Source organism: Penicillium crustosum (genome assembly GCF_028827405.1).
Source record: "Penicillium crustosum strain IBT 35664 chromosome Unknown utg000005l_segment0_segment0, whole genome shotgun sequence".
Taxonomy (NCBI): Eukaryota; Fungi; Ascomycota; class Eurotiomycetes; order Eurotiales; family Aspergillaceae; genus Penicillium; species Penicillium crustosum.
The window spans coordinates 2,107,303-2,134,111 of NW_026623126.1; the positions used below are offsets into that span (position 1 = coordinate 2,107,303).

Below are 26,809 nucleotides of genomic sequence, written 5' to 3' on the forward strand. Positions count from 1 at the left end.
TGGTTTATCGAAAATCCAGAGGTTAAACTAGTCCTATAGATATATATTAACAATAGGTAGATCCTTTGGATCTCGGATGTAGTTTGTACGTTGATACTAGGTGCCCCCCCTTCTTCTTTAGTATCGCGTACGATACTAGATTTATATAGAAGCTAGGCGAGTAGAGAGTATTACTTAATGTGATTTCTATTCTCCCTTTCTGTGGATGCTTGCCGACTAGTCGAACTTTGCCTCTCCCTAGTACCTGCGTAGTACTGTTACCAGTTGTCAAATCTATGACTTCCGGCGTAAAATTAATAAACAGTGCTCTATTATTGTATATATATGAACTGGACCTAGTATTAAGAATCTATCGATTGCGGAGAGAGAGCTCGCCAGTCTTTACAGCTGAGAGTGTATACTTGCCAATCTATATAGCTTCACTTAGTAGCTTGCCTTGGTGCTTACCCTGGGGCTTGCCCTGAGGCTTGCTCTGAGGCCTACTCTGAGGCCTGCCCTGTTGCTTACTCTGGTAGGTGGTGGCGAAGCTAACGTGGTTTGTAGATTTATGATGCTTTGATTTAGCTTTATTGACAGCTTTGTCGACCTATTGCTTCCACCTTGGATTATTTGCTAGCTTCTTTCTAGCTCTCTCTAGCTTCCCTTCGTTTAGGGTATATCCTTCTGGGCGTATAGCTTCATTTATAAGCTAGCAGTTGGCTACCTTGTGGTATGGATAACCATTACCATATAGACATTTTCTCTTCTCGAATGGAAGCTTCTCTTACTTCGCTTCCGGCTTTGCTTCTCGATGACCTTGCTAGGTTGAAAAAGCACTTTTTGGAGTATTAGTTGAGGTCATAGTTTTGACGCCTATCTCCCGATTTATTATACGGAATAATTCAAGAAGATCTCGAGTGTTATATTTCTTCTTATCTATAACAATCTCTTAGTATTTTCCTTGCCACTAGATTGGCAGTACCTCTTTAACTACATATAGGAAGTCTCGATTGGAATCTATATCGCTAATGCCGAGGCTAATAGCTTACTCTCTTAGTAAATTCTACTTTTGAAGCCACTACTCAATATTACCGGTTGGTTTCTGCATAGTAAAGACCTTCCAATTTATACGGATTTCTTCTTTGTACGCCGTTGACCGAGCAAATCTAGTCTTTAGGTATATAAGCCTCTTATACGGAGTACGATATATAATCAGAGCAAGGTAATACATTGGGTCGAGGTAGGTAAGGATATACTCGTTGACATCACTTAGTCCTTTTGCTTGCTTCTCCTACTTCGTGTACTTTATTTTATACACGTCTATTCGATCTCGCCAAATCCTTCGATCCTTGTCATCGCCGTCCTCTAGGTATTCCGGTTCCACCGGTTCTTAGAGAGGTATAGATCTTATTGCTTAGGATTCGGTTGTCGTCGGGGGATCTGGGTTGCAAAGGTCCCATACGTTCTTTTACATAGCATATAGCTGCACTTTTGCAAACTAAGTGAGCCACTACGGCGAGTCCTTCAGTTTTTCGCCCTTCATGGCGGAGAGAATTGATACTGCCTCCATTACTGGATAGACTGCGACATCGCCCGTCCATGGGCACCTAGGAGGTGCCCAAGGCCCGTCCACGGTGGGCCTTGGGCTATTTGGATTTTCGAGTGCCCGTCCATAACGCCCAAGGCCCACGGGCATGCCCACGGCGGGCATGCCCACGATGCCCACCATTGCATAAAGTCACCCAAAATGGACGTATAACTCGCTGACTTTGCATAATAAATAACTGTTATTTACACCTGTTTTGCCAACTCCATGTAAAATGGCAGTTTTAATCTACAACATCTATCAATTTTACTGAAATATCTATGTATATGAGAAACTAGTATATATATGATACGAATTGGAATAAAATTTTAATCGAAATACATCATGTTGTGTGGTATTTTTATTAACTTATCAAATCATACTGTAACAGCTTGAAGATATATATTCAAGTCAGTGGTATATGCCTGGCATTTTCCATAAGTAAAATACTACTTATGGATTCTACTTTATCTCTCACTCTGGTATATTTCTTATAGGTAGATCGAAAGATAATTAGTATAATTCTTATTTTATAAGCTTATATCACTAAATTCTGTCAATTATATCACTCAAAGACTTGTGTTATTATTCTGGGAGTTTTAAATCCTTCGATTGTAACTTAAGATGGGCGTTTAGGTATATTCCCATGGGCGTGCCTACGGGCGTGCCCACGGGCATGCCCATGGACAAAGACACTTATAGCCAATCAGCTTATAATATATAGTGGGTCTACACTCAATTTACGATCTATCAGATCTATACAAAGCACCCCTTTTACTAGTAATCCTCGTTTTACACGGTCGCAAGTTACCTATTATAAGTTCAGATCACTCACTCTCCTATAGTCGTTATATTATCCCTTATATCACATTAACTATGTCCCAACCTAGTGCCTATACCGCAGGGCCTTCTTCACTTCCTCCGAGCTCCTAACCAGACCTCTCCTACGTCGCCGATATATTTGATCCTAACCTTAATCCAAATATTGATCCCAGTCTCTTCAACAGCCAACAGACTTCTATCTCACTGATAGAGTCCGAGTTCACTCAACCGGCTATTCTTAATTACTCTCTTAAACGCGTCGGCCCCGATCGGAGAAAGCAGTTTATCCTCTACGACGCGATGAACAACGCGTCCAAAGTAAAGTTTATCGAGTGGTGGCGTACCACAGTACGCGGCAGCAGTACTAAGACATAACAAAGGCTACGATGGGATGCAAAACACATATCAGATATCTAGGAGAACTTCGACCAGGTAGCATATCATATTACAGGCGAACCTTTAGTCATGTGTCGGACGTGTGGGGTTACATTGCCTCATCCAAGTACAAAGCAAAGCGGCACCAATACACTTAAGCGGCATCTAGCCTCAGGCAAATGCCAAAAGGGTAGTAAAAGCAAGTCTACACAACAGTCGATTAAGGAGACTATACAGCATATACCGGTAAGTCTTATATTATTATACCCTTCAAGATAACTAACATATTACATATTAGGCACTGGAGTTATCTTATAACTCAAAATTCTCGAATGATGAATAGGAAAGAGAGCAGATTGAATATCTTACCAGTCTGAACCTCCCTTTCCGGATACTTAAGAGGAAGCAATTTGCTTCCTTAATTCGAATGGCACAAAAGGCTCCAGCTGAACCCACTTTACTCCATCCTCGCACTGCTCAACGCCGGCTCAAGAAATTGGTCGACGAGGAGCAACATTCAATTCTCGCTACCTTACCACAAGATGCGAAGCTCTCAATTGCCCTCGACTGCTGGACATCGCCTTTTCAGCAGGCATTTATGGCAATCACAGGGTACTTTATCGACCGAGACTGGAATTACCGTGAGCTCCTACTTGGTTTCGAACCACTTAATAGGGCGCATTCTGGTATAAATCTAAGTGAAGTACTTATAGAGATCTTTAAGAAGCTTGATATTACTGATCGTGTGTTAGCGATTACATCAGATAACGCGTCAAATAACACAACTTTAGTACAGGCAGTTCAAGACTCTATTGACTCCCTTGAACTACCGAATAGCCCGGTGGTTGTTCGAATCCCTTGTCTTACATATATTATCCAGCTAAGCCTTCGCGAGCTACTTAGATCGGTGAAGGCCGATCCCCAGAACGATACCACAGATCGGAATGTTTCAGATGTCCAAGCCCAAGCCCAAGCTCGATCGCTCCGTACTTCACAGAGTGAACAAGTCATTGTACAAACCCTTATTAAGGTAAGTGTATCACTTTGTTTATCACTTAATATATCTAATAACTATCTAGATTCGAGGGCTTGCTGTGTTTATTAATATAAGCCCCCAACGTCGCGATGATTTCTTCCGTCTCCAGACCAATAAAGCAAAACTTACGCCTATCCAAGATGTCCGCACCCGCTGGAATTCTACCTTCTTAATACTTCGTCGTGCGAAACGCCTCAGCAAGCCCTACGATGAATACTGTGATAACATTGGGACTCAGAAATACAAACTCAGTAAGGCAGAATGGCGGCAGGTCGACTACCTCCTGTATATCACAGAGCCGTTCTATCGCTTTACCACAGTGCTTTCAAAGACCAAAGAGATAACAGTACATCATATTTTTGGTATTTATAACGCCCTCTTTAAGCACTTCGAGGAATCGATTGCACGACTCACTCCGAAAACCATACCTTGGAAGAAGGCGATGCTACAAGCCCTCAATACTGGGATAGCAAAGCTTACCTCTTACTACACAAAGACGAAAGAGATCCATAGTAGTCTCTACGCGATTGGAACAATTCTTGCACCCCAGCATAAGCTTCACTTCTTCTCAAGTAAGGCGTGGGGTACATCGGAGAACGACACAAACTGGAGTGATCAGTATAAGGAAACGCTTCGCCAGTTCATAGCTCCTTACGCCCAAAGACACACTCAGACACGGTCCTTACGAGAAGAGCAACCCCCCAAGCGTCACTCAGCCAGTACAAGTGACCTAGACGCCCTCCTTGACCTTCTGCCTCACATCCACTCTGATCCATCAACGTCGGAGCACGAACTTGCTAGATACCTTGAAAAGCGTACGTTATATTCACTGTTATTACGAGCAGGAATACTAATACCTATAATAGCAAGGAGAAAGGTCGATCCTTTACAATTCTGGAAGGAATATAAGAATGAATTCCCAATTCTTTCCAGTATTGCTCGCGACATTCTCTCTATTCCTGCAACAGGCGCTGGAGTTGAACGTCTTTTCAATTCAGCACGGGATGTCTGCCACTACCGACGTAGGCGGCTGAGTGCGAAGACAGTCCAGGATATCATGATGTTCCGGTGTAAAACCCAGTTCGACATTGAAATAGAAGAACTACCCGATAAGGATACGTCCTTAGATTCAATGCAAGAAGCAGACGAACAGAGAGAGGCTGAGCTTACCACTGATATGCCTGAACCAATCAGCGATAGTGAGGATTCCGAGGATAATGATCCTGTTGGACTGATCGAGTATGAGTTTATAATAGAGAGTCAGCTTCCTCGTCCTTCTATAGTGCTAAGTACGCGGAAGCGACAGAGAAGTGAGCTAGTCGACAGCGAAGATGAGAGCAGTCCTCATCTCCCTTATTATAGAGATAAGGGTAGCACTCAAAAGCGCCCTGGTTTAAGAGAAGCAAGGAAGCGTGGCAAACCCAATAATGATCAATTTGTATCGTATTAGTGTGAATGTATGAATATAATGAATGCCTAAGTCATTATGCAAAGGCTTCCAAGGCTCATTTCTGACCCCGGTCAAAAAAGTGACAATGTGTCAAGTTGTTGTATAAAGGCTTCTAAAGCTCATTTCTGACCTCGGTCAGAAAATTGACAGTAGTATCAAGTCATTGTTATCAAGTCATTGTACATGTAATCGAATTACTCAAAAATACAGAGAAAAAATGCACAAATAATGCAGGTCACGAGGTCAAGAAATTCTGCTTACTAAAAAGGCCCATGGGCGCCCACGGTGTCCATGGACAATGGGCCCTAAGGGTAGGGCCCGTCCATGGGCGTATGGATAGTGCCCATCGCCCGCTTACATAAGGCCCGTGGGCACTGCCCAGCCGCCCGTCCATGGGCGATGTCGCAGTCTATTACTGGATTCAGGGGTAGCTGGGAATAGCTTCACAATTGCTAATTCAGGGGTAGCTAGGAGGTTTCAAGGGGTAGAAAGCAGGCTTCTAGTAGTATACTAGATACTATATCTCAAATAGTAATGCTTTCTTCGATGCGAACCGGGCTTATAACTGTCGGATTGGTCTGTATTGTAAATGTAGGGGTCCAATCAGTGGTATTCAACTCTCTGTATTTCTGTATCGGCTCTTGGTACAATTTATATGGAGCCATGATTACATAACATTAATTACAAAAATGTGTAGGATTAATAAATCCCCCGGTATGCCGGTCGTCATGCTCCGACATGTATTGACAGCCTCAATCCGCCCCGTCGGAGTGAAGATTTACGGATATTAGATGTTCCGACCAGTATCAATGTTCTCCAGCATGCAAAATGCAACTGGTGACTACTACAATAACATACTTTGAGTGGACAATTTTAGTATGATTCGAATGCTGCTATCCAGTTAATTTTCTGGTTTTATTTTCTGGAGAATCCTTTCAATTGATGGTAGGAAAGGCAAAATCCTCTCCACTAATAGAAACTCGGACGAAAAAGGGTCACGTATGGCAACATCTAGAATACCCACTACGAGTACTAGAACATTTCTCCTAGTAGAAGAAGAATAATCTATTTAGGATACTACTCCAGTGATCACCCCTACCTATTACGACCCACTTAGTATTTTCTATCCTGCATTATGCATAGTAATTGACAACATATCCTATTTAGAAAATAATATCTCAATCGTTTCTAATACCACCAATAATCCAAGTAATCCCATAATATCTAAAGCGAACCTTTGCTCTTCAGGGCACCGGGGAAGTCCTCTTGAAGCGCCTCCCATAGCGGCTTCCCTCCGATCTGAAGATCTTGGAATGCCGGGCAAGTAAAGTTGAGCAAAGGCACAGCGAGAATATTAGTGACAAACTCCAACGGCTTAGCTACGGTCGAATATATCCCAGCAAGCGCGTTGGGGCTGGCAAACTTCAACACTTCAGTCACGAAGCACAGCAAGTTATTATCCTTCAGCAGGCCGGCCAAGTTCAAGACACCACCTGTCAGGTCCCCTAGATCAACTCCGGCAAAGCTGTCTACTTTGCCCGTATTTCCTCCAATACTGTATTCAGATTATTGTTAGAAATTGCTCGATATGGGCGAATCTGACATGGGCTCTTACCTGCCAAGCTCCGGATATCTCGATATGAAGCCAATGATATCCAAGTTGAGTGAGATGAGTCCGTAGTCTACAGGTGTCTTGTACCAGTTCTCGGGTATCCTCTCCCAGCCTTCACGGTAGGTGAGATTATGTTCCGGGCCGTAAATGCCGTAGAAATTCCGGAGGTGGCTCTTAGCTAGCGTGGGCGTTAGCAAATCTCGCATAACCAGTCGCATTTAACAATCTATTGCATCAACTTACTCAGTGTTCCCTCTGGATTTTCGGTTGAGTGATTTCGAAACAGCCGACCTGCGAAAATGTAACCGGCGTTGCGTGCAATGAGCCCAGTCACAGGTCCGTAGTAGAAATCCGGGTTTGTATGGATGGTTTGATCCATACGGATCTTTGCGCGTTCGGCCATAAGACTCATATCGTAAGTCCCATCAGAAGACATATTGTACCAAGTCATGAACTTTTCCATGTTCAGCGCCCAGCTGTTGCCCGTAACGTAAATATCGTCTCGCGTGTTGGAGGAGTCTGCTTCGATAAAGTTGTGCGAGCCGATCAGGCCCTGGGGTTCACCTGCAGGTAATGTTAGCGGTCGATAAAGATATGCAACTAAGTAAGGAAGTTCTAACCGAGCAGACCGCCCAAGTTATTGAGAAGGTTGTTAACGCCAGTATCGGGACCCCCGATGGAGAAGCTGGGATCGAGAGACAGCACGTCCCCAGTCCAGACAGTACCCATGATCGCGAGGACAGTAGCCAGATCAACTCCCATGCCATAGACTATAGAACAAAGGTCAGAATATGCGACATCAGTACTTTCATGGGGCAATTTTACCTTTGTTGATCGCAGCAATCACATTTGCGAACTTTTCACGTTTAGCTTAGGAGTTCAAACCAGTTGCATAGGAATAACCTACCGATACCACTCCACTCCGCGGGATGTATCCATGGTTTGCGAGTGCATTGAGACCTGGACAGGGGCCTCTCTGGTCACCGTTCTCAAAGTTCGGGGGTTGGAATGTATGCTCGCCGGTAACTAGAGTTATTTCGTTACAAATTGTGACAGCGTAATAGGATTCTAGGACATACTATCAACAGGCGATTTCATCAAACTGAATAGAAACCGCTTTTCATGTTCCATCTTCGGCTTGCCTTGGTCCTGGGTGTTTGCGTATGGGCAACGCTTGTGCATGCCTTGATGTCCTAAGTGTCTATCGTGAGCGTTGATCGACCCTGGGAAGGCTGATACTAGATTGATAAGCGACAGTGGCCAGAGCAACAGCCCTGTAGTGAAGATGCGCATGATGAACAAATTTGTTGGTCCTCCACTAGAAATGTCAACTTCCCCTTGAGGTCGAAAGAATGATCATGTAACGAGTGGCCGACGAACACCGTTCTAGAAGAGTGGAACAATGTCTCCCTTAGATATTCCGCGGCAATTACGTGCCTAGGTAAATCTCCGAGTTGTACACATGCTGAGAAATGATGATCCCCTGAATGGCCCGTCCTAGCGCTGGAGTCCACTGTAAAATATATTCATTTATGGCCCAAAGGGGTACATCGTAAAAACAACTCGGTAGCCGTATGGTAGTTGTATTTCTGCCGCGAATAGCACGGCACAGACCCCTGATTTCTGCGCGGCTATCCGTGTGGCTACATCGCGGGTGGATTATGGATATATTTGTGTGTTCATGTTGATCGGACCTGAATTGGGAAGGAATGTTGGAACGCTCTTGTAGCGGACAACGAATCTCAGCGCACGCCTGGCGGCGTAGTCAAATCTTAGTGCAATGACAGTGTCGATCACGGTCTTGGGGGTTTAAGCTACATATGCGTCAAAAGTGGGTGTAGATCGTAAATATCGAAGGGGCCTTTCCCTCATGTAGCAGGACTGTAGACCCGCTACGGATAATAATCGGATGTTCTCCGTGGGGTGTAAGTGACAATGGGCCAGAACAGCCATTTTCCCGGAGCCTGTCCCGCTTGTGGGTCTTCCGAAAGACGGCTAGGGTCAATTATAGGAATGGAACGCAGAAACCCGTTCCGAGTGGGGGTGGAAGTGTCAAAATCCGAAGTTAAATCGTCGACTTGTCAAGCTCTTTGGTTTGCTGGATAAACGCTCGACCGGTATTTGCGGGCCCTTAAACGTCTAGAGAGGGCCAACAGCTGGGAAAAGCCTCGTACAAGTGCAGATCCCAATTTTCTAAATCAGCCACCATGTCCACGAGAGACAACTTCTCAATGGATCCCAAAAGACGCTCAAGATTACTGGTTGTATGGCGGTATGGAAAGTGCTTGTACGGAGAACCTGTGTCTTTTACATCAGGAACTCCTGAACCTGTAGACTAATTTCAGACCACGATGTGATGCTTGGCAGGGAGCTGAAACAGCGCCCGAAATGCCGACAACAACAGATCTGGTACCCAAATACCTGATCAAGTGGATAGGTAAGTTTTCAGCCAGGACGAACGCGGCATTTAAACTTGTGGTGTTCATACGCTAACAATCCCAACGGAGAGGCAGGACAACCCTTATATCCTAGCCAAGAGATCGTCATGAATCTCATAAGATTAGATTCTCCTGACTCGCCTGATCAAATTTGGCCAATGTCTTCTCTGTCAGTCTCTTGATCGCAAATGCATCCTTCCCTGTAAACTTCACCATGCGTTTGTTCAGTACAGCAGCCCTCGTGGCCGCCTTGTTCGCAACAACCGTGATAGCAGGGATGGAACAGTTGGCGGCCGTTTTACCCTCCTGCGCGGTAGGTAGTGCAGTCCTTCTGTCCCTCTTTTGGCGCGAACTGATAACCCTAATCCTTCAAAGCTCGACTGTATGATGACTTCGGTGTCACAATCATCCTGCGAGACAACCGACCAGGCATGTCTATGCAATGATGCACACTACACAGCTGTTCTACAGAAATGTGTTGTTTCTAGTTGCACAATTAAAGAATCTCTGAGTGAGTTCATAGTTTCATCTTTCATCCCACTGGTCATCACTCCTAACATACACAAGCTACAAAAAATGTCACAACATCGGCGTGCGGGGCTCCTATACGGGACCACACCAAGATTGTTTCTTATGCAGGGGTTGGAGGTGGAATTGTAGCCCTTATCGCATTCATTCTCCGGATGCTGACTCGATTGAGCTGCTGTGGTGGCGTCTTTGGTGCGGATGATTGGACAATGATATTGGCAATGGTATATACAACCTTCCCCTTTGCTCGAATCGAATTTTCTTCTCACTGGAAGTTTACAGGCTTTTCTCATTCCACTTTCAGCACTCTCGGTTGTCTGTATGATTCCCTTTGCAGTTGGTTAAACGCACGCTCACTCGACTAACCGTTCTATATAGTGGCCAATGCAGGTTTAGGAAAGGATATGTGGACCCTTCCCTTCGACAACATCACCCATATTCTTTATGTAAGTATGTTACAGAGAAGGCCAGGGACTAGTAAGTACGCTGGTAAAATCACTGTATTGCGCTAGAGAGAGAAAAAGAGAAGAAGCTATCTACAGATGCTAAGACTAATGTACTGGGAGCAAACAGTGATGGTCACGTGACCTTCCAACACCCCCCACGACTAGTGCAATAGTCGTCACAACATAGTTTAAACAACTCAATCCTCCAGTGTAAAAAAAAAAACCAGGTTTTGACTTTGAAATAACCCCCCATTTTTTGTATGTAAACCAGAAATCATGCAGTTTTATAGGGCACTAGACCCATCTGCAAGATCTATCTCCGGAACATGATCTTTCCAAGGGGCTTTGTCAATCCATCTGCTGCTATGTCGGCAGTGGGAATCTTGACGAATTTCACTGAACCAGCTGCCACTTCTTCTCGTAGGCGATGATACCTAATGGCAATGTGCTTAGTATTGATATGAAACTCTGGATTTGAAGCCAAAGCAATGGCTCCGTTGTTATCGGCATAAATGCAAATCGGCTTTTGTAGAAACCCAGCAATCCCAATCTCCGTCAATAATTGAGTGAGCTAAATAGCTTCCTGCGTAGTAAGCGCTTCAGCAATATACTCGGACTCGGTAGTAGACAGAGCAACACAAGATTGCTTCTTTGAAGTCTACGAAATTGCTCCACCGGCCATCATAAAAATGAAGCCAGACGTAGAGAGGCCTTTTTCACTATGGGGGCCAGCCCAATCTGCATCGCAGTACCCATATAAAGCATCATTTCTATGAAACGAAATAGATAGATACTTCGTGCCAGCAAGGTAACGAAACACTCGCTTCAATGCCTGGAAGTGTAATGGGCCTGGATTCTTGGTATGCTTCGCCAATTTAATAACGACAAACGAGATGTCAGGACGGGTCGAAACTATTAACTAGATCAGTATTCCGATTTTGGTTTGAAACTCTTTGATCTCTGCTTTTGAAGCGGTGCCGTCAAATACTATTAAAGGTTGCTTCTTATCCATTAGAGTAGCAACTGCCTTACAGTTTTTAAGACCGAAGCGAGTAAGGATTTTGTTAACGTAGTCGTACTGAGAGAGGTAAATCACCCCTTTATTGTAGTAGATATTGATAGTAAGGTATCGTTTAAGGACACTTTTGTTAGAAGTATCAAAGTGCTTAGCGATTGCGATCTTGAACCGTTGAATTTCTTGCTTAGAGGGTAACAGAATAAGTAGATCATCGATATAGATTATAATAAATAACGGAGCCTTCCCAGAGGCATACTTAATAAAGATTGAATAATCTAACTAGATACGGGTGAATCCTATAGAGATCAAGACATTGTATAGCAGTCTATACTACTCTCTAGGACTTTGTTTTAACCTATAAATCGTCTTTATAAGGAGACTAATATCGTCGGGATATAGCTCTCTTTAACCTTCAGGAAGCTTAATTTCAATTGGTTCTTTGAGTTCGGTATAAAGAAAGGCCGTTACGATATCGATATAATGAATTGGCTAGCCTTTAGCAGCCGTAATGGCTACGAAGATTTTGAAAGATATCGGCTTAGCGACGATAGTATAGACTTTATAAAAGTCTAGATCCTTAATCTGACGAAATCTACGAGTAATAAGTCTTACTTTATACGTGCTATTATACTTAATTTTGAATACCTATTGTAAGGAGAGAGGCTTTCGGCCCTTCGTATTCCTAGATGATCGAGGGATTCGACGCTATATACCGTTTTTGATCTGTCGAGTAAGTTCTTTATGAGTAGCATCTAACTATTTATCTTTCTCGATATAGGCTATTACTTCTTTCCAGCTATTAGGTTCGAAACCAATGTTATTAGCTGTCAATTTGGAAGATGTATACTGTGGCTCTTTAGAAGTAGCTGTAGAAAAAAGATTGATTAGTACCTCTAGGGTATCAGCTAGAAGCTGGAGGACGTTACTGTTAAAGAAAGATTGGCTAGCTAAGCTGTCAATATATACCTAGCTAGGCTTTTTAGGCCTTATCGATCGACGTACTGACCTAGGATCCGATAGATGCTGAGTAGACGGGACGTAGTCAGTATCGGGTAAATCATCTGGAATTGGGTCCAGATAGGAAAAATTAATTGGTAATTCCTAGTTAATAACCTGCCGAGAAGCTGGTTATAGCTCTACGAGAGCCCCTGCCTTACCTACGTTAAAGTAGGGACTATTATCCTTCCGTTGTACCTCCGTAAACCTGCCTAAACTACCCGCTATTTTATTATCGTCGCCGGGTAAATCGAAGGTATCGGGATCGGGGAGGGGAACGTCGATTATTGGAAGTAAAATACTTTTAATTTCTAGAATACGGTCAATTTCTGGAATACGGTATTCTAGAATTGAAGGGTTTGAAGGATCGAGTAGAGGGTTTACCGGAGTAAGAACTGTATTATCAATATTATCCTTAATAGAGAGAGGGGGCGGAGAACGAGAGTCACTCCGTATATTATATAGATTGTTAAGATATTGATGTATCTTACGACGATTATCTTCGTCGTAAAGGAAGTCAATTGGAACGTATTGTTTAGGTGATTAAGAAGCTAGTTGTTTATCCACCGAGTCGAAATTGAGATCGTACTTAGGATCTAGAAGTGTTGCTGGTGAGGGGTTCTTATTGAAAATGATATTGCGAGAACGCTCAATCTTTTTAGTGCGTATATTATATAATATATAGTTATTACCTTTATCGTAAGCGATCAACCTAGCTTCTTCTATATATAGATTAAGCTTTATAGGACGCTTTTCCTTTGGAATTAAGAACTAATATTGACAACCGAGAGTACGAAGGTTAGATAGGTTAGGTTTCCTGCTATATAGAGCTTCGTAAGGTAATATCTCGATTTTTGAAGCGTATAAACGATTTATCGTATAGTTGATTCTACTAAGTAAATAACCCTAAAGGTATTTCGGGAGTTAGTACTCCGCTATAATCGTAATAAGGGGTTTAACTAGGTAACGATTTTTGATCTCGGCGATACTATTTAGTTGCTTAGTATAGGGAGGGGTAGGGTCCTAAATTGTACCCTTCGAAGTAAGATTAGACTGCGCCAAAACCCGCAAACCCGCAAACCCGAAAAAACCCAACCCGCAAATGGGTCGGGTTTCGGGTCGACTTTCATAACCCGCAATGGGTTTCGGGTTTGTTTGGGTAACCCGCGCGGGTTTGCGGGTTACCCATGCGGGTTACTAAACAGTGCAAACATAGGAAGAGTCGTATCTACATAAATTATGCATTTCTTACCTGTATCTTGTTGTATTTCCTTTTCACCTCAAGGGGGTAAAAGCTCCTACAGCCCGCTCTAATTCCAATATACCACTACTATTTCTAACGGCTGTCAGAAATTACTTATGCGTGAAAAGCCACTTTGCCTATACTATTTCTGACCGCGGTCAGAGATAGTAGTAGTCTGAAGGGAGTTTTCAATGTATAGATAATTTCTGACCGCGGTTAGAGATAGCAGTAGTCTGAAGGGAGTTTTCAATGCATAGATAATTTCTGACCGCGGTCAGAAATAGCAGTAGTCGAAGGGTGCCTTAGACGTATAAACAAAACCGCCGTAGATTACTGTATTTTATTAGTATAAATCAGCATTTTTATACACTTCGCCATGGCTTAATTGGGAAAATTATGCAGCCGCGGGTTTTTGCGGGAACCCGCGCGGGTTACCCGCGCGGGTTGCGGGGCGGGTTGCGGGTTGGTCGAGTCTACCCATCGGGTTTGCGGGTTCGGGTTGCGGGTCGACTTCTCTTACCCATTCTCGGGTTTTGGCGCAGTCTAAGTAAGATAGGTGGCTAGTGGTTTATACTCTATTGTATCGTCACTATATACCTTCTTGATCGTGAACCCGAACTAGGTTTTTAAATAATTCTCTAGTTGAATGTAGGTTTCAGTAACCTGCGATCTGGATTAAAGAAGAAATAGCTATATAAACCGGCTAGTATCGTCAGTAAAGGTGATAAAATATCTCTCTCTACCGTACGAAGTAATTGAGATTGGTCCCTATACGTTAAGATAAATAAGATTACTAGGTTTTAATCTGATCGATCTCTCTTTACCGAAGGGGAGGGCATAACCCTTACCTTTAATGTATAGGGTATATAGAAAGGTAACACCGGCACCTTTCTTTAATTTGATGCTATTACTATGAACTTCTATCTTCTGTACCCTGTTCTCGCCAGCGTGACAAGCTCGACGATAAGCTAGATCAACTGAGATAGGCGTAGGAGAAGAACCTTTCTTTGTAGCAAAGACGGAATTAGGGGAACCCGAGACTAGATTGGAATCTAGCATAGTATCAATCTTATTAATACCAGAGCAGTTTAGCTAGTAGTGCTCTCCTTCGTAGGTAGCAAAACCGATAACTGATTCCGAGGACGTATATTGATCCTATAACTTGAACGTTATTAGGCCGTTCTTAACCTATATACCAATGTCTTCTTTGTCGAGAGCGGATATTGAGATCAAGCTAGCTTTGAGATCTAGAGCAAGCTATACCTTATGAAGGGTAAGCGAGCTAATAAGATTATCTGATTGTTTATTTGTCATTCGAAGAATGATATCTCTATATCCTTCTGTGTAGAAAACATCACCTATCGCTATTGATACAGGTAATATACATTGACGGAAATTAATAAAGACAGATTTGTGTAGAGTTATATAGGTGCTAGTGCCTGAATCGACTATCTATCGAGAGATATCGTCGTTACTAGTACGAAGTGCCTCGGTAGAGACTGTGTGTACCCTATATTCTTAAGTCTATTAAAACAAAGCGTTCGTGAATAATATATTGTACTTAGTAACTGGATCGTCAGAAGGAGGTCCTTGCTAAGGTAGTAGGTACGATGCCGGAGCATATACTGCATTAGCAGTGCGAGGTTGTTGATAAACCGGGATAATCCGTCCTTAGTTGTCAATCTGACCGATGATCTGGCCGGGTTGTGGGACAGTCACCTGCTATACTTGTTGTTAAGGAGGTTGTATGATTGCATTAGTAGAGCTAGTATTGTTCTTCAATGAACAGTTCCTCGAGTAATGATTACCCAGAGTATTATAGAACTTGCAGAAGATGACGTTCTCTTTACGTTCGAAGGGCTACTTCTTCTGCTTCTTATCCTTAGAGGACGAATCGTTAGAATCCTTATTCCTAGACTAGCCTCTAGATTTGTCATTGTTCCCTTTCTTATTATCCTTCTTCTTATTATTGAAGTTGTTAGAAGAGTTGTCTTTGTTAGACGACGACGAGGTAGAATTTGCTGTGTGTAACGAAGCATTGACTAGGCGGTTATATGTCTCCGTCTCTATAAACTCGATATATACCTTATCTATCCAGTTGGATTCCTTCTTATTGATTCGAAGGTTCTGAAGGAAGGCGGAATATCGTAGATTTTCGAAGATTGCTTTCTTAAAGTGACAGAGTTCGAGTATTGGGGATAGAGGCCTAGATGTAGCAGTCACATCTCGAAGAGCTTCCTGAAATTTGCGTATAAAGTCGGATACGGATCCACTCTTATAGCGAAGGTCAACCTACTTAGCAAAGTAGGTATAAGACTGTTGATACGAGGAACCGGCATACGTCTTCCGGAGCTTGCGGTATACTTCCTGTATATTAATAATTTGTGCTATAACGGATGTGGCTTCAACACCGAGGGTCTTACGAAGGTTGAGGAGTATCCTTATATTGCAAGATTCCTAGTTGTTATACTGGGAGTCATACTTCTTCTCTAGCCGAGAATTAATCTCTTGAAGTTCAATAGTCCTCGTGCGAATTTGAGAAGGTGTAATGACAATGTCAGCTTCAGAAGTAACTGCCTGAGCATCTTTAAGAAGATCTTCAGTGACTCCCTTTACCGTAGTGTCGTGGTATTGTGGAGGGGATGGGATCGGAATCCCGTAGGTGAGTATACGTGCATAGTAGCGATTGTTGGCAGTAAGTGCTAGGAACAGGGCGGTTTCCCAGTCCCTAAAATTGGACTGTCCCTTCAATTTAGGGACGGAGTCATGAAAATCAATCTCTGATCGATTGATATCGAAATTTTCAATATTAAATGAGCCAGCCATAACGTCTTCTTCGGCACCGGAGTGCTCGTCAATAGCTGTGGGGTATGTGAACGGCGGTCGACTGGGTCGAACGGCCAATGAGAGACGGCGGTCGACAGGATCGAACGGCCAAGTGTGGATAGTCGAAAGACTCGACCAGTGAAAACTCTGATTTGTGCGATCAAAGCTCCACAAAGTGGGGTGCCACGCAAAGCACTAAGGATTGGAGGAAAGATGGGGCGTGAGGCATACAGTGATGCAGAGGCTTCGACGGCCAGGTGCTCATAACCTGTTACAGAGAAGGCCAGGGACTAGTAAGTACGCTGGTAAAATCACTGTATTGCGCTAGAGAGAGAGAAAGAGAAGAAGCTATCTACAGATGCTAAGACTAATGTACTGGGAGCAAACAGTGATGGTCACGTGACCTTCCAACAAAGTACTACTATACCCCATGACTTGATGCTATTTCCAAGGCAAATTTGTCTAATTACCCTAGGTTTATTTTTGGGATGAATTGCTCTATTTGAGCATTCTCCCGCTGACCAAAATATCAATTTGCTGTTTCTACCTTCGTATCTTCCCTGATCGGACGTTCCGGAAAGCAACTTACGTGGCGATTGCATTGAATGTGGGCTACTGGATTGCCTTTGTCTTGATCTCGGTGTTCCAGTGTCGACCTCTACCCGGAGCGTGGCACCGCTGGTATGAAGAGGAGAAGTATAAGTGCAACCATATCAACGCACAGGGCTGGGCAGCGGCAGTGCTCAACATGGTCCTTGATATAATTGTCATGGTGCTTCCACTGCGCCAGCTATACCGTTTAAACCTTTCGGTCAAACGAAAATCATTTGTGATATGCATGTTTAGCCTGGGTATTTTGTACGCTTCCCTTCCAGCCTGTCCCACAATCTCATTGACTAACGCATGGGCTCAGTGTCACTCTTGTCAGCATCCTGCGGCTTAATTCACTCATTCACTTTGCTTCCACCACTAACCTAACATGTGAGTATTCCTTCTCTTTCTCTTTCCTCTTTCGATATATGCAATTTTATTGACATCTGTAAGGGGATTACGTGACAGTTGGGTATTGGAGTACTATTGAATGCGATGTTGGCGTTATATGTGCGTGTCTGCCGGCCATTAGATCCTTACTACGACGTGTATCCCCCGGACTCTTTGGCGATACTGAGCCGGCCAAATCATCATATGCTATGAACTCCCATTCCCGTGGGAATGGGTCCCAATTTGCAGGTATCCCTGCGCAGAGCAAGAATGCTGACCGGCAATTCTACCCACTTGATGAAGTGGACACGTCTGATGAAGCCCGGCTACATCACCCCCACCCGGTGTAGCTTAGGGGTCAAAATGGGGGGTGTCTTTTTACGTGGGGAAATGAATGTCTTTGATATTTCTCCATTTTATTTCTATTTTTGTATTTACTTATTTACTCCGTACAGTTATTACATTTTTGTGTCTCACTCTAAGAGATATGCATTCAACATAAGCATGATAAAAACTCTAGTTATTCACGAGTGTAATACTTTCTCTTGATATTGAATTAACCCCATATAATATAAGAGGGTGTCTCAACAGGCGTTAGTGAATAGGAACAAAGCAAGATAACATCGCTGCAGCCCCGATTCTGCAACAATAAGGGGCTTTAACTTTCAGGCACGGGGTAATCCTTTGCATGCCTTTTAACCGAAGGGTGGAGCAATTCACCGGTGGCTAGCTTTGGGGTCTCACATCCAGTATACAAAATATCAAACCCTAATATATTTATTCCGTAATTTCCCCGACAATGTGGCTTAACGGTACATCCGTATTCCGTACAACATATGTAGTCCGGATGTCCCCTGAAACTCTAAACTAGGGGTGTACCTTCACCGTTAGATTGGTGGCTGTTCGGTATGATCGGCATGTCAAACGGCATAGAGAAGACGCTAGGAGCTCGGCACGAATGGACAAGATCTAGAACATATTGATTGGCCGGCCAGCCCCACAAGCTAAAGGTATTCAACGTTTATTTCTACTTTGCCAAGGCACGGCTGCGCTTCGACCTAGTTCAATACGAGTGAGAGCTATTTCTATGTACTCCGTACAGAATAGTCTGTTACGGGATGGATATCCATGCGTGATACAGGCTAGTTCGGAAAGTGGAAGCTTATGTCGATCACTTGTAATGAAAAACGATGGAACATACTCAGTAGACAACCAAAGATTGTATTATGGGTGCTTGTGGTGCTTTTGCTTCTATGGCGGTCTTATATTAGAGCCAGGAGAAGGGGTCTGCGGGCATCCATATATCCCAAATAGCTCATTTTTTGTTTGCTTAGGATTTCTTCTTGGCTTTTTTGTTTTGGTTCTGGAGCACCCCGTCCTTTCTCTTTCGTCATGCGTCTTTCTGCAGTAGTTGGACTACTGTCCACCTTTTCGGCTGTCTTGGCTTCGTATGTGCACCTTCAGTCCCTGCTCAGACCTTAGTGACACAGAAGACTAATGCCGTAATACAGTGATCATGGACCAAATCATCGATATCATGACACGCACAAGCGGTCTTCAAATAACGAGAATTCCACCACTAAGTATGATTATGTCATTGTTGGCTCTGGCGCTGGAGGTGGCCCTGTAGCGGCACGATTGGCCATTGCAGGATACAAGGTGCTTCTTCTAGAAGCAGGAGATGACCAGGGGAATGCGACCCAGCAAGTTGTCCCCGCGCTTCAACTCCAGTCCACTGAATACGAGCCGATGAGATGGGATTATTTCGTGAACCATTACTCAAACTTGACTCGTCAAAAAGAAGACAGCAAGATGACTTACCGGACACCTACCGGTGATCTCCATGTTGGAAGCAATGCGCCCGATGGCTCCGACCCTTTAGGAATTCTATACCCTCGAGCAGGTACTTTGGGTGGATGCTCTGCTCACAATGCCATGATGTACGCCATATTTTCTCCGTGTTTTCTACCAGGCATGGCTATCGTATGCTGACCGGTATCTTGATAGCACTATCTACCCGTACGAAAATGACTGGGAGCAGCTGGCTAGTCTCACTGGCAATGATTCATGGTCTGCCTCAAATATGCGACAATACTTTCAGAGACTAGAACGCAACCGATATCTCCCCACCAGCATACTGGGCCACGGATTCGACGGATGGCTTACAACAAGTCTTACAGATTTGCGTCTCGTCATTGAAGATCAAAAGCTTCTGTCCTTGATCCTGGCCGGTGCAACCGCCGCGGGTCAAACACTGTTGGGTAAATTGATCACCACGGTCACAGGCCTTGCAGGAGTCCTACTACGTGACCCAAACAACCCCCTTCCCTCGCGCGACTATGAGGAGGGTCCATACCAAGTTCCTCTCGCGGTGGATGTTCCTGAGTACAAGCGTACAGGTCCTCGAGAATTCCTCATGAAGACAGTCAACGCTGTGAACTCCGATGGTTCGCGAAAATATCACCTTGATATCCAGTTGAACACCCTAGTGACGAAGCTTCGGTTCGATACCACCGGAGCCAAGCCACGGGCTACCGGTGTTGACTATCTTCGGGGGCAAAGTCTCTATCGTGCAGACCCTCGGGCTTCCCAGACATCGTCTAATGGGACACCAGGTAGCGTTAGCGCTGCTCGTGAAGTGATCCTGGCTGCAGGCTCGTTCAACACCCCCCAGCTGCTGAAGCTGAGTGGCATTGGTCCAAAGGAGGAGTTATCCAAGCTTGGAATTTCAACTCTAGTAGATCTCCCCGGTGTCGGTCGCAATCTTCAGGACCGATATGAGACAGGCACAGTGGGCAAGTCACCTACCGATTTCGTCCTCACATCCAAGTGTACCTTCTTGTATTCTCTTCCCGACCCATGTCTGGAACAATATGAGAACGATCCCCTCTTCAAAGGCACATATACCACCAATGGAATTGCCATCGCCATCATTCGCAAGTCTTCTGTCGCAGAGGATGAACCCGACCTTTTGATTTCAGGAGCACCCGTCAACTTCCCTGGCTATTACCCTAACTACTCTTATGAGGGTCTCAAAGATGCCCAGTACTGGACCTGGATTACATTGAAGTCTCGCTCCCGTAACAATGCTGGCACGGTTGAGCTCCGATCTACTGACCCGCGTGATACGCCCCTTATCAACTTCCACTCGTTCGATACCGGAGTGACCACGGACGGTGCAGATGATAAGGACCTTCAGGCTGTATACGAAGCAATGCAATTCTCCCGCACAATCTTCGATGACCTTATTCCCCTCGATGGAGGATTTGAAGAGGTCTGGCCGGGGCCCAATGTCACTACCGAGAGTGAAATGAAAGACTTCATTAAGCAAGAGGCATGGGGCCACCATGCCTGCTGTACAGCTGCTATTGGAGAAGATGGAGATCCTCAAGCTGTGCTGGATGCTGACTTCCGTGTTCGTGGTGTTGACGGCCTACGCGTTGTTGATGCTTCGGTCTTTCCCAAAATTCCGGGGTACTATATCGCCCTGCCCATTTATATGATCAGTGAGAAGGCTGCCGAGGTTATCATTGCCGATGCTGTATGATATTAGTACTGGTACTCTGTTCGCAAACATTTGCAAACTTCATGGCTTGTGTTTATTTTTTTGGCCATCTGTGACTGTGTCCATCTTCCATTCTTGTATAACTTCTTGACTTGAACATTTCTAAAGAGTTCCCAAAAGCATCCAGGCCTCAAGCCGTTGCGTAAAGAATACCATTGATAATTGGTTTTGTATTTTTCTTTCCTTCAAAATGATAGGATAGGATATGGACAATGCTAAGCTTAAAAAGTATCCCATTTGTATGATGTATGAGCGACCCAACTAACGCCTACTTTTTTGAACACAATGTCATCTACCATAGTAGGGATCTAGCATATCATCGTAGCAAAATGTGAATTTCTATGTATATAAAAAAGGTTCCAAAGATTAGATACCAACACCAGTAGATGCAATTACATCTAATTGATCAAATCATATAGATCATGCAGCTGTAGCCAAGGCAATAGGCGAAGCAATAACAGGTTCAATCTCAAATCGCATCTGCGGTGCGGTCGAATTGCACCAAGTGACAATACGAGTGATCTTCATCGTGCCCCTGGGGAATGAAGAAAGGATAAGACAAGCCGTAGCTTTACCCAACTTTGTCCCGAGGAGCTCTTGATACTCAGCACTACCATGCTTAAATACCATACAATCAACGCTTTGTGCCTGGGTCCATATGACACCCCATCTGGGGTATAGCTCATAGCATATATATGGGGCTGTTTCTTCATTCTCGACGTCAGTAAAGATAACATGTCTCAGAGTTTTCAAGTTAAAATCAAGCAGATATTGAGCTCGAGCAACCTCATTCCAATGAGGACCGTCTTCTCTGTAAATTCTCTCAGCAACAAGAACGCCACGAGCGACCCGATGTTCAAATTCATTAGCTTCGAGTGTGGTTGGCCCTGGATCCCGTCGGAGGTGTGTGTAGCGCCACCGCGGACCACCGCGAGCAATATTCATCGATTCGATATCGCCGCCTTCTAGTGCCATTTGCTCGACTGTGAAGTACGATTCATTGACTGCCCAAGGGATCAGTTGTGCTTCGTCGGTCATCTCCTCTATAGTTAATGTTGCTGGTTGAATTCGGCACCCTGGCGCTTGGGAATCGTCGATCCATGCTTGGTATTGTGCTCCTATATTTCTATACCTGGTAACATCCTTCGCTGTCGGTTCGATGCCGGTCCTCACCCTCCCGGTTGAGGTGTCGGCCGAGTCTTCAAGACGCTGGCGCTTGCTGCTGGCGCTATTGCCCCTCGATCCATAAAGGCCTCTGTGTTCAGCATCGGCTTTGGCTTGGTTATCTAGAGAACGCCGACGCCTCCTGTCACTAGAATCACTCGGCCATTCTTGGCTGGGAGTTTCGGGTTCTTCGGACTCTCCCGGGTCTTCGTACATTTCTTCATCATCATCTTGGTTCAGATCAAGGCTTTCTTCATCAGCTCCATTATAGTCATCTTCATCGGCATTGTATTCACCTGCACTCACGAAAAGAGAGCTTTCTCCTGATTCTGGGAATGATTCATATTGGGACTCACTGAGGCCAGCATCACTCATCTGGGGAGTAATACCTTGGTGTGAATTTCTTGTTGCGACAGAGTAAAAGTCATCACCAGATGAACCCTCGTTGGAATCAGTATCACTTACCTTGGGCGGGCTGTCTGTGTGCCGATTTCTTGATGAGAGGGAATATGGGTCATCACCAGATGAAGAGTCATCATCGAGATTTGTCTCGCTCATCGCGGGTGATATTCCTGTGTGAGAAACCTGGTCGAACATGGAAACCTCGCTGGGTGGGGGAGCTGGAGGATAACCATCCTCACTGCTATACTCATATTCACTGCTGACTTCACCTTCACTGTCAGCTTGGGGTTGGCTAGCTGGAGCAGCGCCTGCCACTACGTTCGTAGGAAGTGGTTGACGTAGGGCACGCTTTGGTGCTCTTTCCCGTGGGCGGTTAGGTTGGGCTCCAGAAGAATCGGTGTCGTCGTCACAATCGCACCGGCGTCTTGGAAAACACAACAGCGAGTGGCGAATCCTCTTCAACATTGTACTGGTATTTTGGTATAACTAAAATAATTGAAGTTAGGTTTAATCAAGTGTTAGCGTTGAATAATGTGCTTGGAAGGAAGAACATAAGACATGCATAGAGGGGTTATATAGGTAGCTTTAGACATTCGAATGGCCTTTGTTGGAGTTATTGTTAGCCTCATCGCGATCAAACACCAGAATTGCCATAAATAGGATCAAAGAAAATAAAAATAAAGGATGAACAATCAACAACAGCCCGACGACATGGACAAGGGATCCAAACATAGCCTTGGGAGACAAAAAACTCGAAGTGGAGCGGATAGCTTTGAGAAAACAATTGGAATGAGAATTTGTTCATGACAATGACATAGAGAATCAATTTAAAGATAAAAAGGCGAGAGAGTTGCAAGAATAGAGAACAAAGAACCTCACTTGAAGTTCTTTAAGAGCGTTGCCAATACGGTCTTTTGCATCAACTGGACAATCTCATTATATGGAAGAAGTGTGTAAGTATATCATGCTACCATGGTGAAAGAGGCTACTGGTTATGTTGGATCTCTAAAATCGAGGCGATATTAAACTATAGGGTAGAAGTTATAAATTTTTGAAATTTTTGACAGGCTCAATATGATGGCCTCATCTATTTGGAGTTGTACTCTAGTACAACTCATTTAATCATCATCGTCAGATATAGTATATACAGTTCGCAAAGTCTCAACAAATTCAATCTATATTTAAGCATCCTCCTTTTGTTCAATGGCGCCCTTCTCCTCGGTCCGCATCCAGACATCAACCTCAGCAGCCTCACCCTGGGGCAGGTGACGAGCCATGGAGACAATATCCCATGGAGTCTGGGCATCGCGGAAGACATGGTTCAGAGCCTCTAGGTTGCGGTTCATGGTCTCGGGGAAGAAGAAGTAAACCGAGATTGGAATGCAGGCAGAAATGACGGCGTACACGATGTAGTACTTATATCCAATGGTGTCGAGCGCAACGGGGGTGATCATGACAACCACGAAGTTCCACAACCAATGATTACCAGTGGAGATGGCGGACATGGCGACACGGAGACGCATAGGAGCGACTTCGGTACAGTAGAGGAAGTTACCGCCGAGGAATCCGACAGGATAGAAGGAGTTGAAGAGGAAGATGAAGACGGCCGAAACAATCGAGGCGTTTTTGTTGTCCTTAAAGCTGTTGGTGATGGCGAGGACAGTCATGCAGACAGACATACCAGTACCGCTGATCATGAAAATCTTTCGGCGGCCGAGTCGATCGATGGCGAAGAAGGAAATGAAGCTGCACAAGAACTTCCAAGTCATGGCACATGAAGACAGAATGCGAGCCAGGTCACTGTCCATGTTCAGGTTCTCTTCGAAGATTGTTGACACGTATGTCGAGATCAGGTTACCACCACACATCTGCTGGAAGAATTGCAGTGCGACACACAGACAGAACCGGTATAGAAGGCGTTCATCGTCGGGCTTGCTGAAGCTGAAGATATCCATGAGGGAGGTGCTGTCAACCGTGCTCTCGAGCGAGGTCTCAATGCCGGCAATTTCGACGCGAACGGCCTCATCCTCATCAGAAAGACCCTTGTAGGCAGCGAGACTGCTGGTAGCCTCTTCGATGCGGCCAACTCGCACGAGCCATCGAGGAGACTCGGGAAGCAAAAAGACCGAGAACACGACAACGAGGGAGAAGAATAGGGAAATAGCCAAGGGGATACGCCACTGCAATGCGCCCGAGACTTTGCTCAAGCCGAAATCAATCCAGTTACAGAGAACGTAACCCAAACAGATACAGATACCGTCCACAACAACGTGTTGTCCACGATGTTTGGCCGACGTGCACTCTGACTGCCAGACGGGGACGGCAACACTGAGTTGGCCGACACCGAGACCGAGGATGATACGGCCGACGATGAATTGTGGCAATCCATAAGCCGCAGTCTGCAGCACTTGGCCGATGATAGTAAGGATAGCACCCAAGAAGATAGTCTTGCGGCGACCGAGGCGGTCACCAAGGAATGTACACGACAAGGCTCCGAATAGAGCACCGAGCTGGAAGGATCCGATCACGGTACCCTTGCCTGTGGAGTGTTGTGCGCGTTCAGCGCCCGTGGTGTTGATTGTGTCGATTTCCGGGAAAACACTGACCCAGCTCTGCAATGTAGCCAGAGGGCCCAAGCCAGACTGGTTGTAACCGAAGACGATGAAGGCTGGTGCTACGATGAGCAATGCCTGCGCTACGCTCAGCGCCTTTCCTCGGAATAAGCTGACCATGTTGGAATGTGTGTAGAGAAGGTCACTCTGAGGGATGAGAGAAACAGAGAAAAAGGGCGGGTCTCTCCATGAGTTTATACCCTGCTTCGGTCAACATCCTCGTGGAGACCCCGCATCAGAAAAATTAACACATACTGTACTCGGTACAGTATGTATTCTGTACCTGTGGGCTGGAGAATTCCACAGTGGATAACATATCTCCACCATGGTACCACTTTTTTGGTCAAATTTCGACAAATGTCCGGCTGTGACTCGGCCATATCGCCGACTCCACGGGGTAGGTTTGGTCCCGGTGTGCAAGGATCCCGCCCCTGTGCCACTCCCGAGTGAAAGACCACTTTGATCCATGGACTTAGGGCCGAAAATCAAAGTTAAGTGGCGGGCCCGGGGGAGATGATCTTGCTGACCGTCTAGGATTGATTGGAGGAAATGCCGAAAATCGGAGCACAGACGGGAGCTCTGATCCCACCTGGGCATCTCTCTCATATTACCAAATATGGAATGAAGAGAGGGCAGGGGCAAAACCTGTTTAGGGTAATTTATTTTCCGACGAGTGCCGGGCATTAAATTTCAGAAATTTCCCACCTGAGCAGTTATTCGGTTTGGTTCCTGGCCACTCATTGCCTAGCTCGGGCCGGTCTCGGCATTCATAGGTCAAGAAAAGGCTTGAGCTAGCCTCAAAGGCTTGTCCACTTCTGCCAAGCGCCAAGATATCAACGAATCTAACCTGGGGATACCGAGGGGAAATGCAATGCACCCCACCATCTCGGTCACTCTCCGGATTTGCCCGTATTGTCATACACTGTTTCTTATGTATTCAAATCGTGGGGATTGTGTCATTGAGATGTCGACGAAAAAGAAAAGGAAGTCATTCTCGTTAAGCGAAGCCACCTTGTCCTTGACGATGTACATCGCATTTCCTCGCTGGTGGATCCCTTCCCGTGTTCCCCGAGAGATTTCCGAGTAGTATTGTTGAGAAAGACTCGGTCAAGATGACACACCTCGGTCCTCCACACCGTGGACGTATTCGGCTCACCCGCAGTCAGAGATTTCAACATTATTTGCGGGGTCTAGCGGATGTCTATGATAAGGGTAAAAAAGCTGACCAATAACTAAATGGATGTATTGAGCAAACCTATGTCAGCGGGTTTTGTAACGGCCAGATTGAAAGAGCACTGCTCACATCTACACCGCATAGCATAGAGGCTCAACCACCCTAACCTAGGGATCTTCTCGGCCTTTCTCTCCCGTAGTGCCCTGATACACTTTGGTTGTTTCCATCTATCACTTCCAATCCCTAATCAGACCAGACGATAGACCCCCATCCGACCCATCCGGTGTCATCTTGCAAATTTTTTTCATGGATAGCATCGGCAAAAACTTACATCGGTTAGGCGCGGAGTACAACTTTTCGTCTGAGAATCCCCGATCTCGGGAATCCTGCCCAGCTGAGCTCTGAAGGATTGCTATTATTTTATTAATAATATTCGAATTGGCTCTAGAAGCGAATTGCCCGCTAAATTAAGCGCGTCATATCCATGTGCCTTTATCGGGACGCGTGACCCAGCTTCCCGCCCGCCATAGACTACGACATTTGAAGATCGACCTTCC

The 26,809-nt window shown here is 45.0% G+C and overlaps 5 protein-coding genes across 5 annotated transcripts; 2 read left to right on the forward strand and 3 right to left on the reverse strand.

Annotated features, from left to right (window-relative positions):
• Window positions 1-6,471: 6,471 nt before the first annotated feature.
• N7487_011495 (peroxidase family protein) lies at window positions 6,472-8,152 on the reverse strand (the record flags this gene model as incomplete). Its single annotated transcript, XM_056879225.1, has 7 exons — window positions 6,472-6,802; window positions 6,863-7,037; window positions 7,103-7,423; window positions 7,480-7,629; window positions 7,685-7,715; window positions 7,767-7,885; window positions 7,939-8,152. The coding sequence occupies 7 exons, from the start codon at window positions 8,150-8,152 to the stop codon at window positions 6,472-6,474; spliced, it is 1,341 nt and encodes a 446-aa protein (XP_056724544.1).
• An 8,677-nt stretch (window positions 8,153-16,829) lies between these two features.
• Window positions 16,830-17,685, forward strand: N7487_011496 (uncharacterized protein; the record flags this gene model as incomplete). Its single annotated transcript, XM_056879226.1, has 3 exons — window positions 16,830-17,212; window positions 17,268-17,335; window positions 17,399-17,685. Coding segments are annotated over 3 exons (738 nt in total), but the record flags the coding sequence as incomplete, so codon positions are not given.
• A 1,042-nt stretch (window positions 17,686-18,727) lies between these two features.
• Window positions 18,728-20,882, forward strand: N7487_011497 (GMC family oxidoreductase; the record flags this gene model as incomplete). Its single annotated transcript, XM_056879227.1, has 3 exons — window positions 18,728-18,783; window positions 18,847-19,275; window positions 19,343-20,882. The coding sequence occupies 3 exons, from the start codon at window positions 18,728-18,730 to the stop codon at window positions 20,880-20,882; spliced, it is 2,025 nt and encodes a 674-aa protein (XP_056724546.1).
• A 438-nt stretch (window positions 20,883-21,320) lies between these two features.
• Window positions 21,321-22,931, reverse strand: N7487_011498 (uncharacterized protein; the record flags this gene model as incomplete). Its single annotated transcript, XM_056879228.1, has 1 exon — window positions 21,321-22,931. One exon carries the CDS (start codon window positions 22,929-22,931, stop codon window positions 21,321-21,323), a length of 1,611 nt encoding a protein of 536 aa, XP_056724547.1.
• Window positions 22,932-23,647: 716 nt separating this feature from the next.
• Window positions 23,648-25,198, reverse strand: N7487_011499 (sugar porter family MFS transporter; the record flags this gene model as incomplete). Its single annotated transcript, XM_056879229.1, has 1 exon — window positions 23,648-25,198. The coding sequence occupies one exon, from the start codon at window positions 25,196-25,198 to the stop codon at window positions 23,648-23,650; it is 1,551 nt and encodes a 516-aa protein (XP_056724548.1).
• Window positions 25,199-26,809: the final 1,611 nt, after the last annotated feature.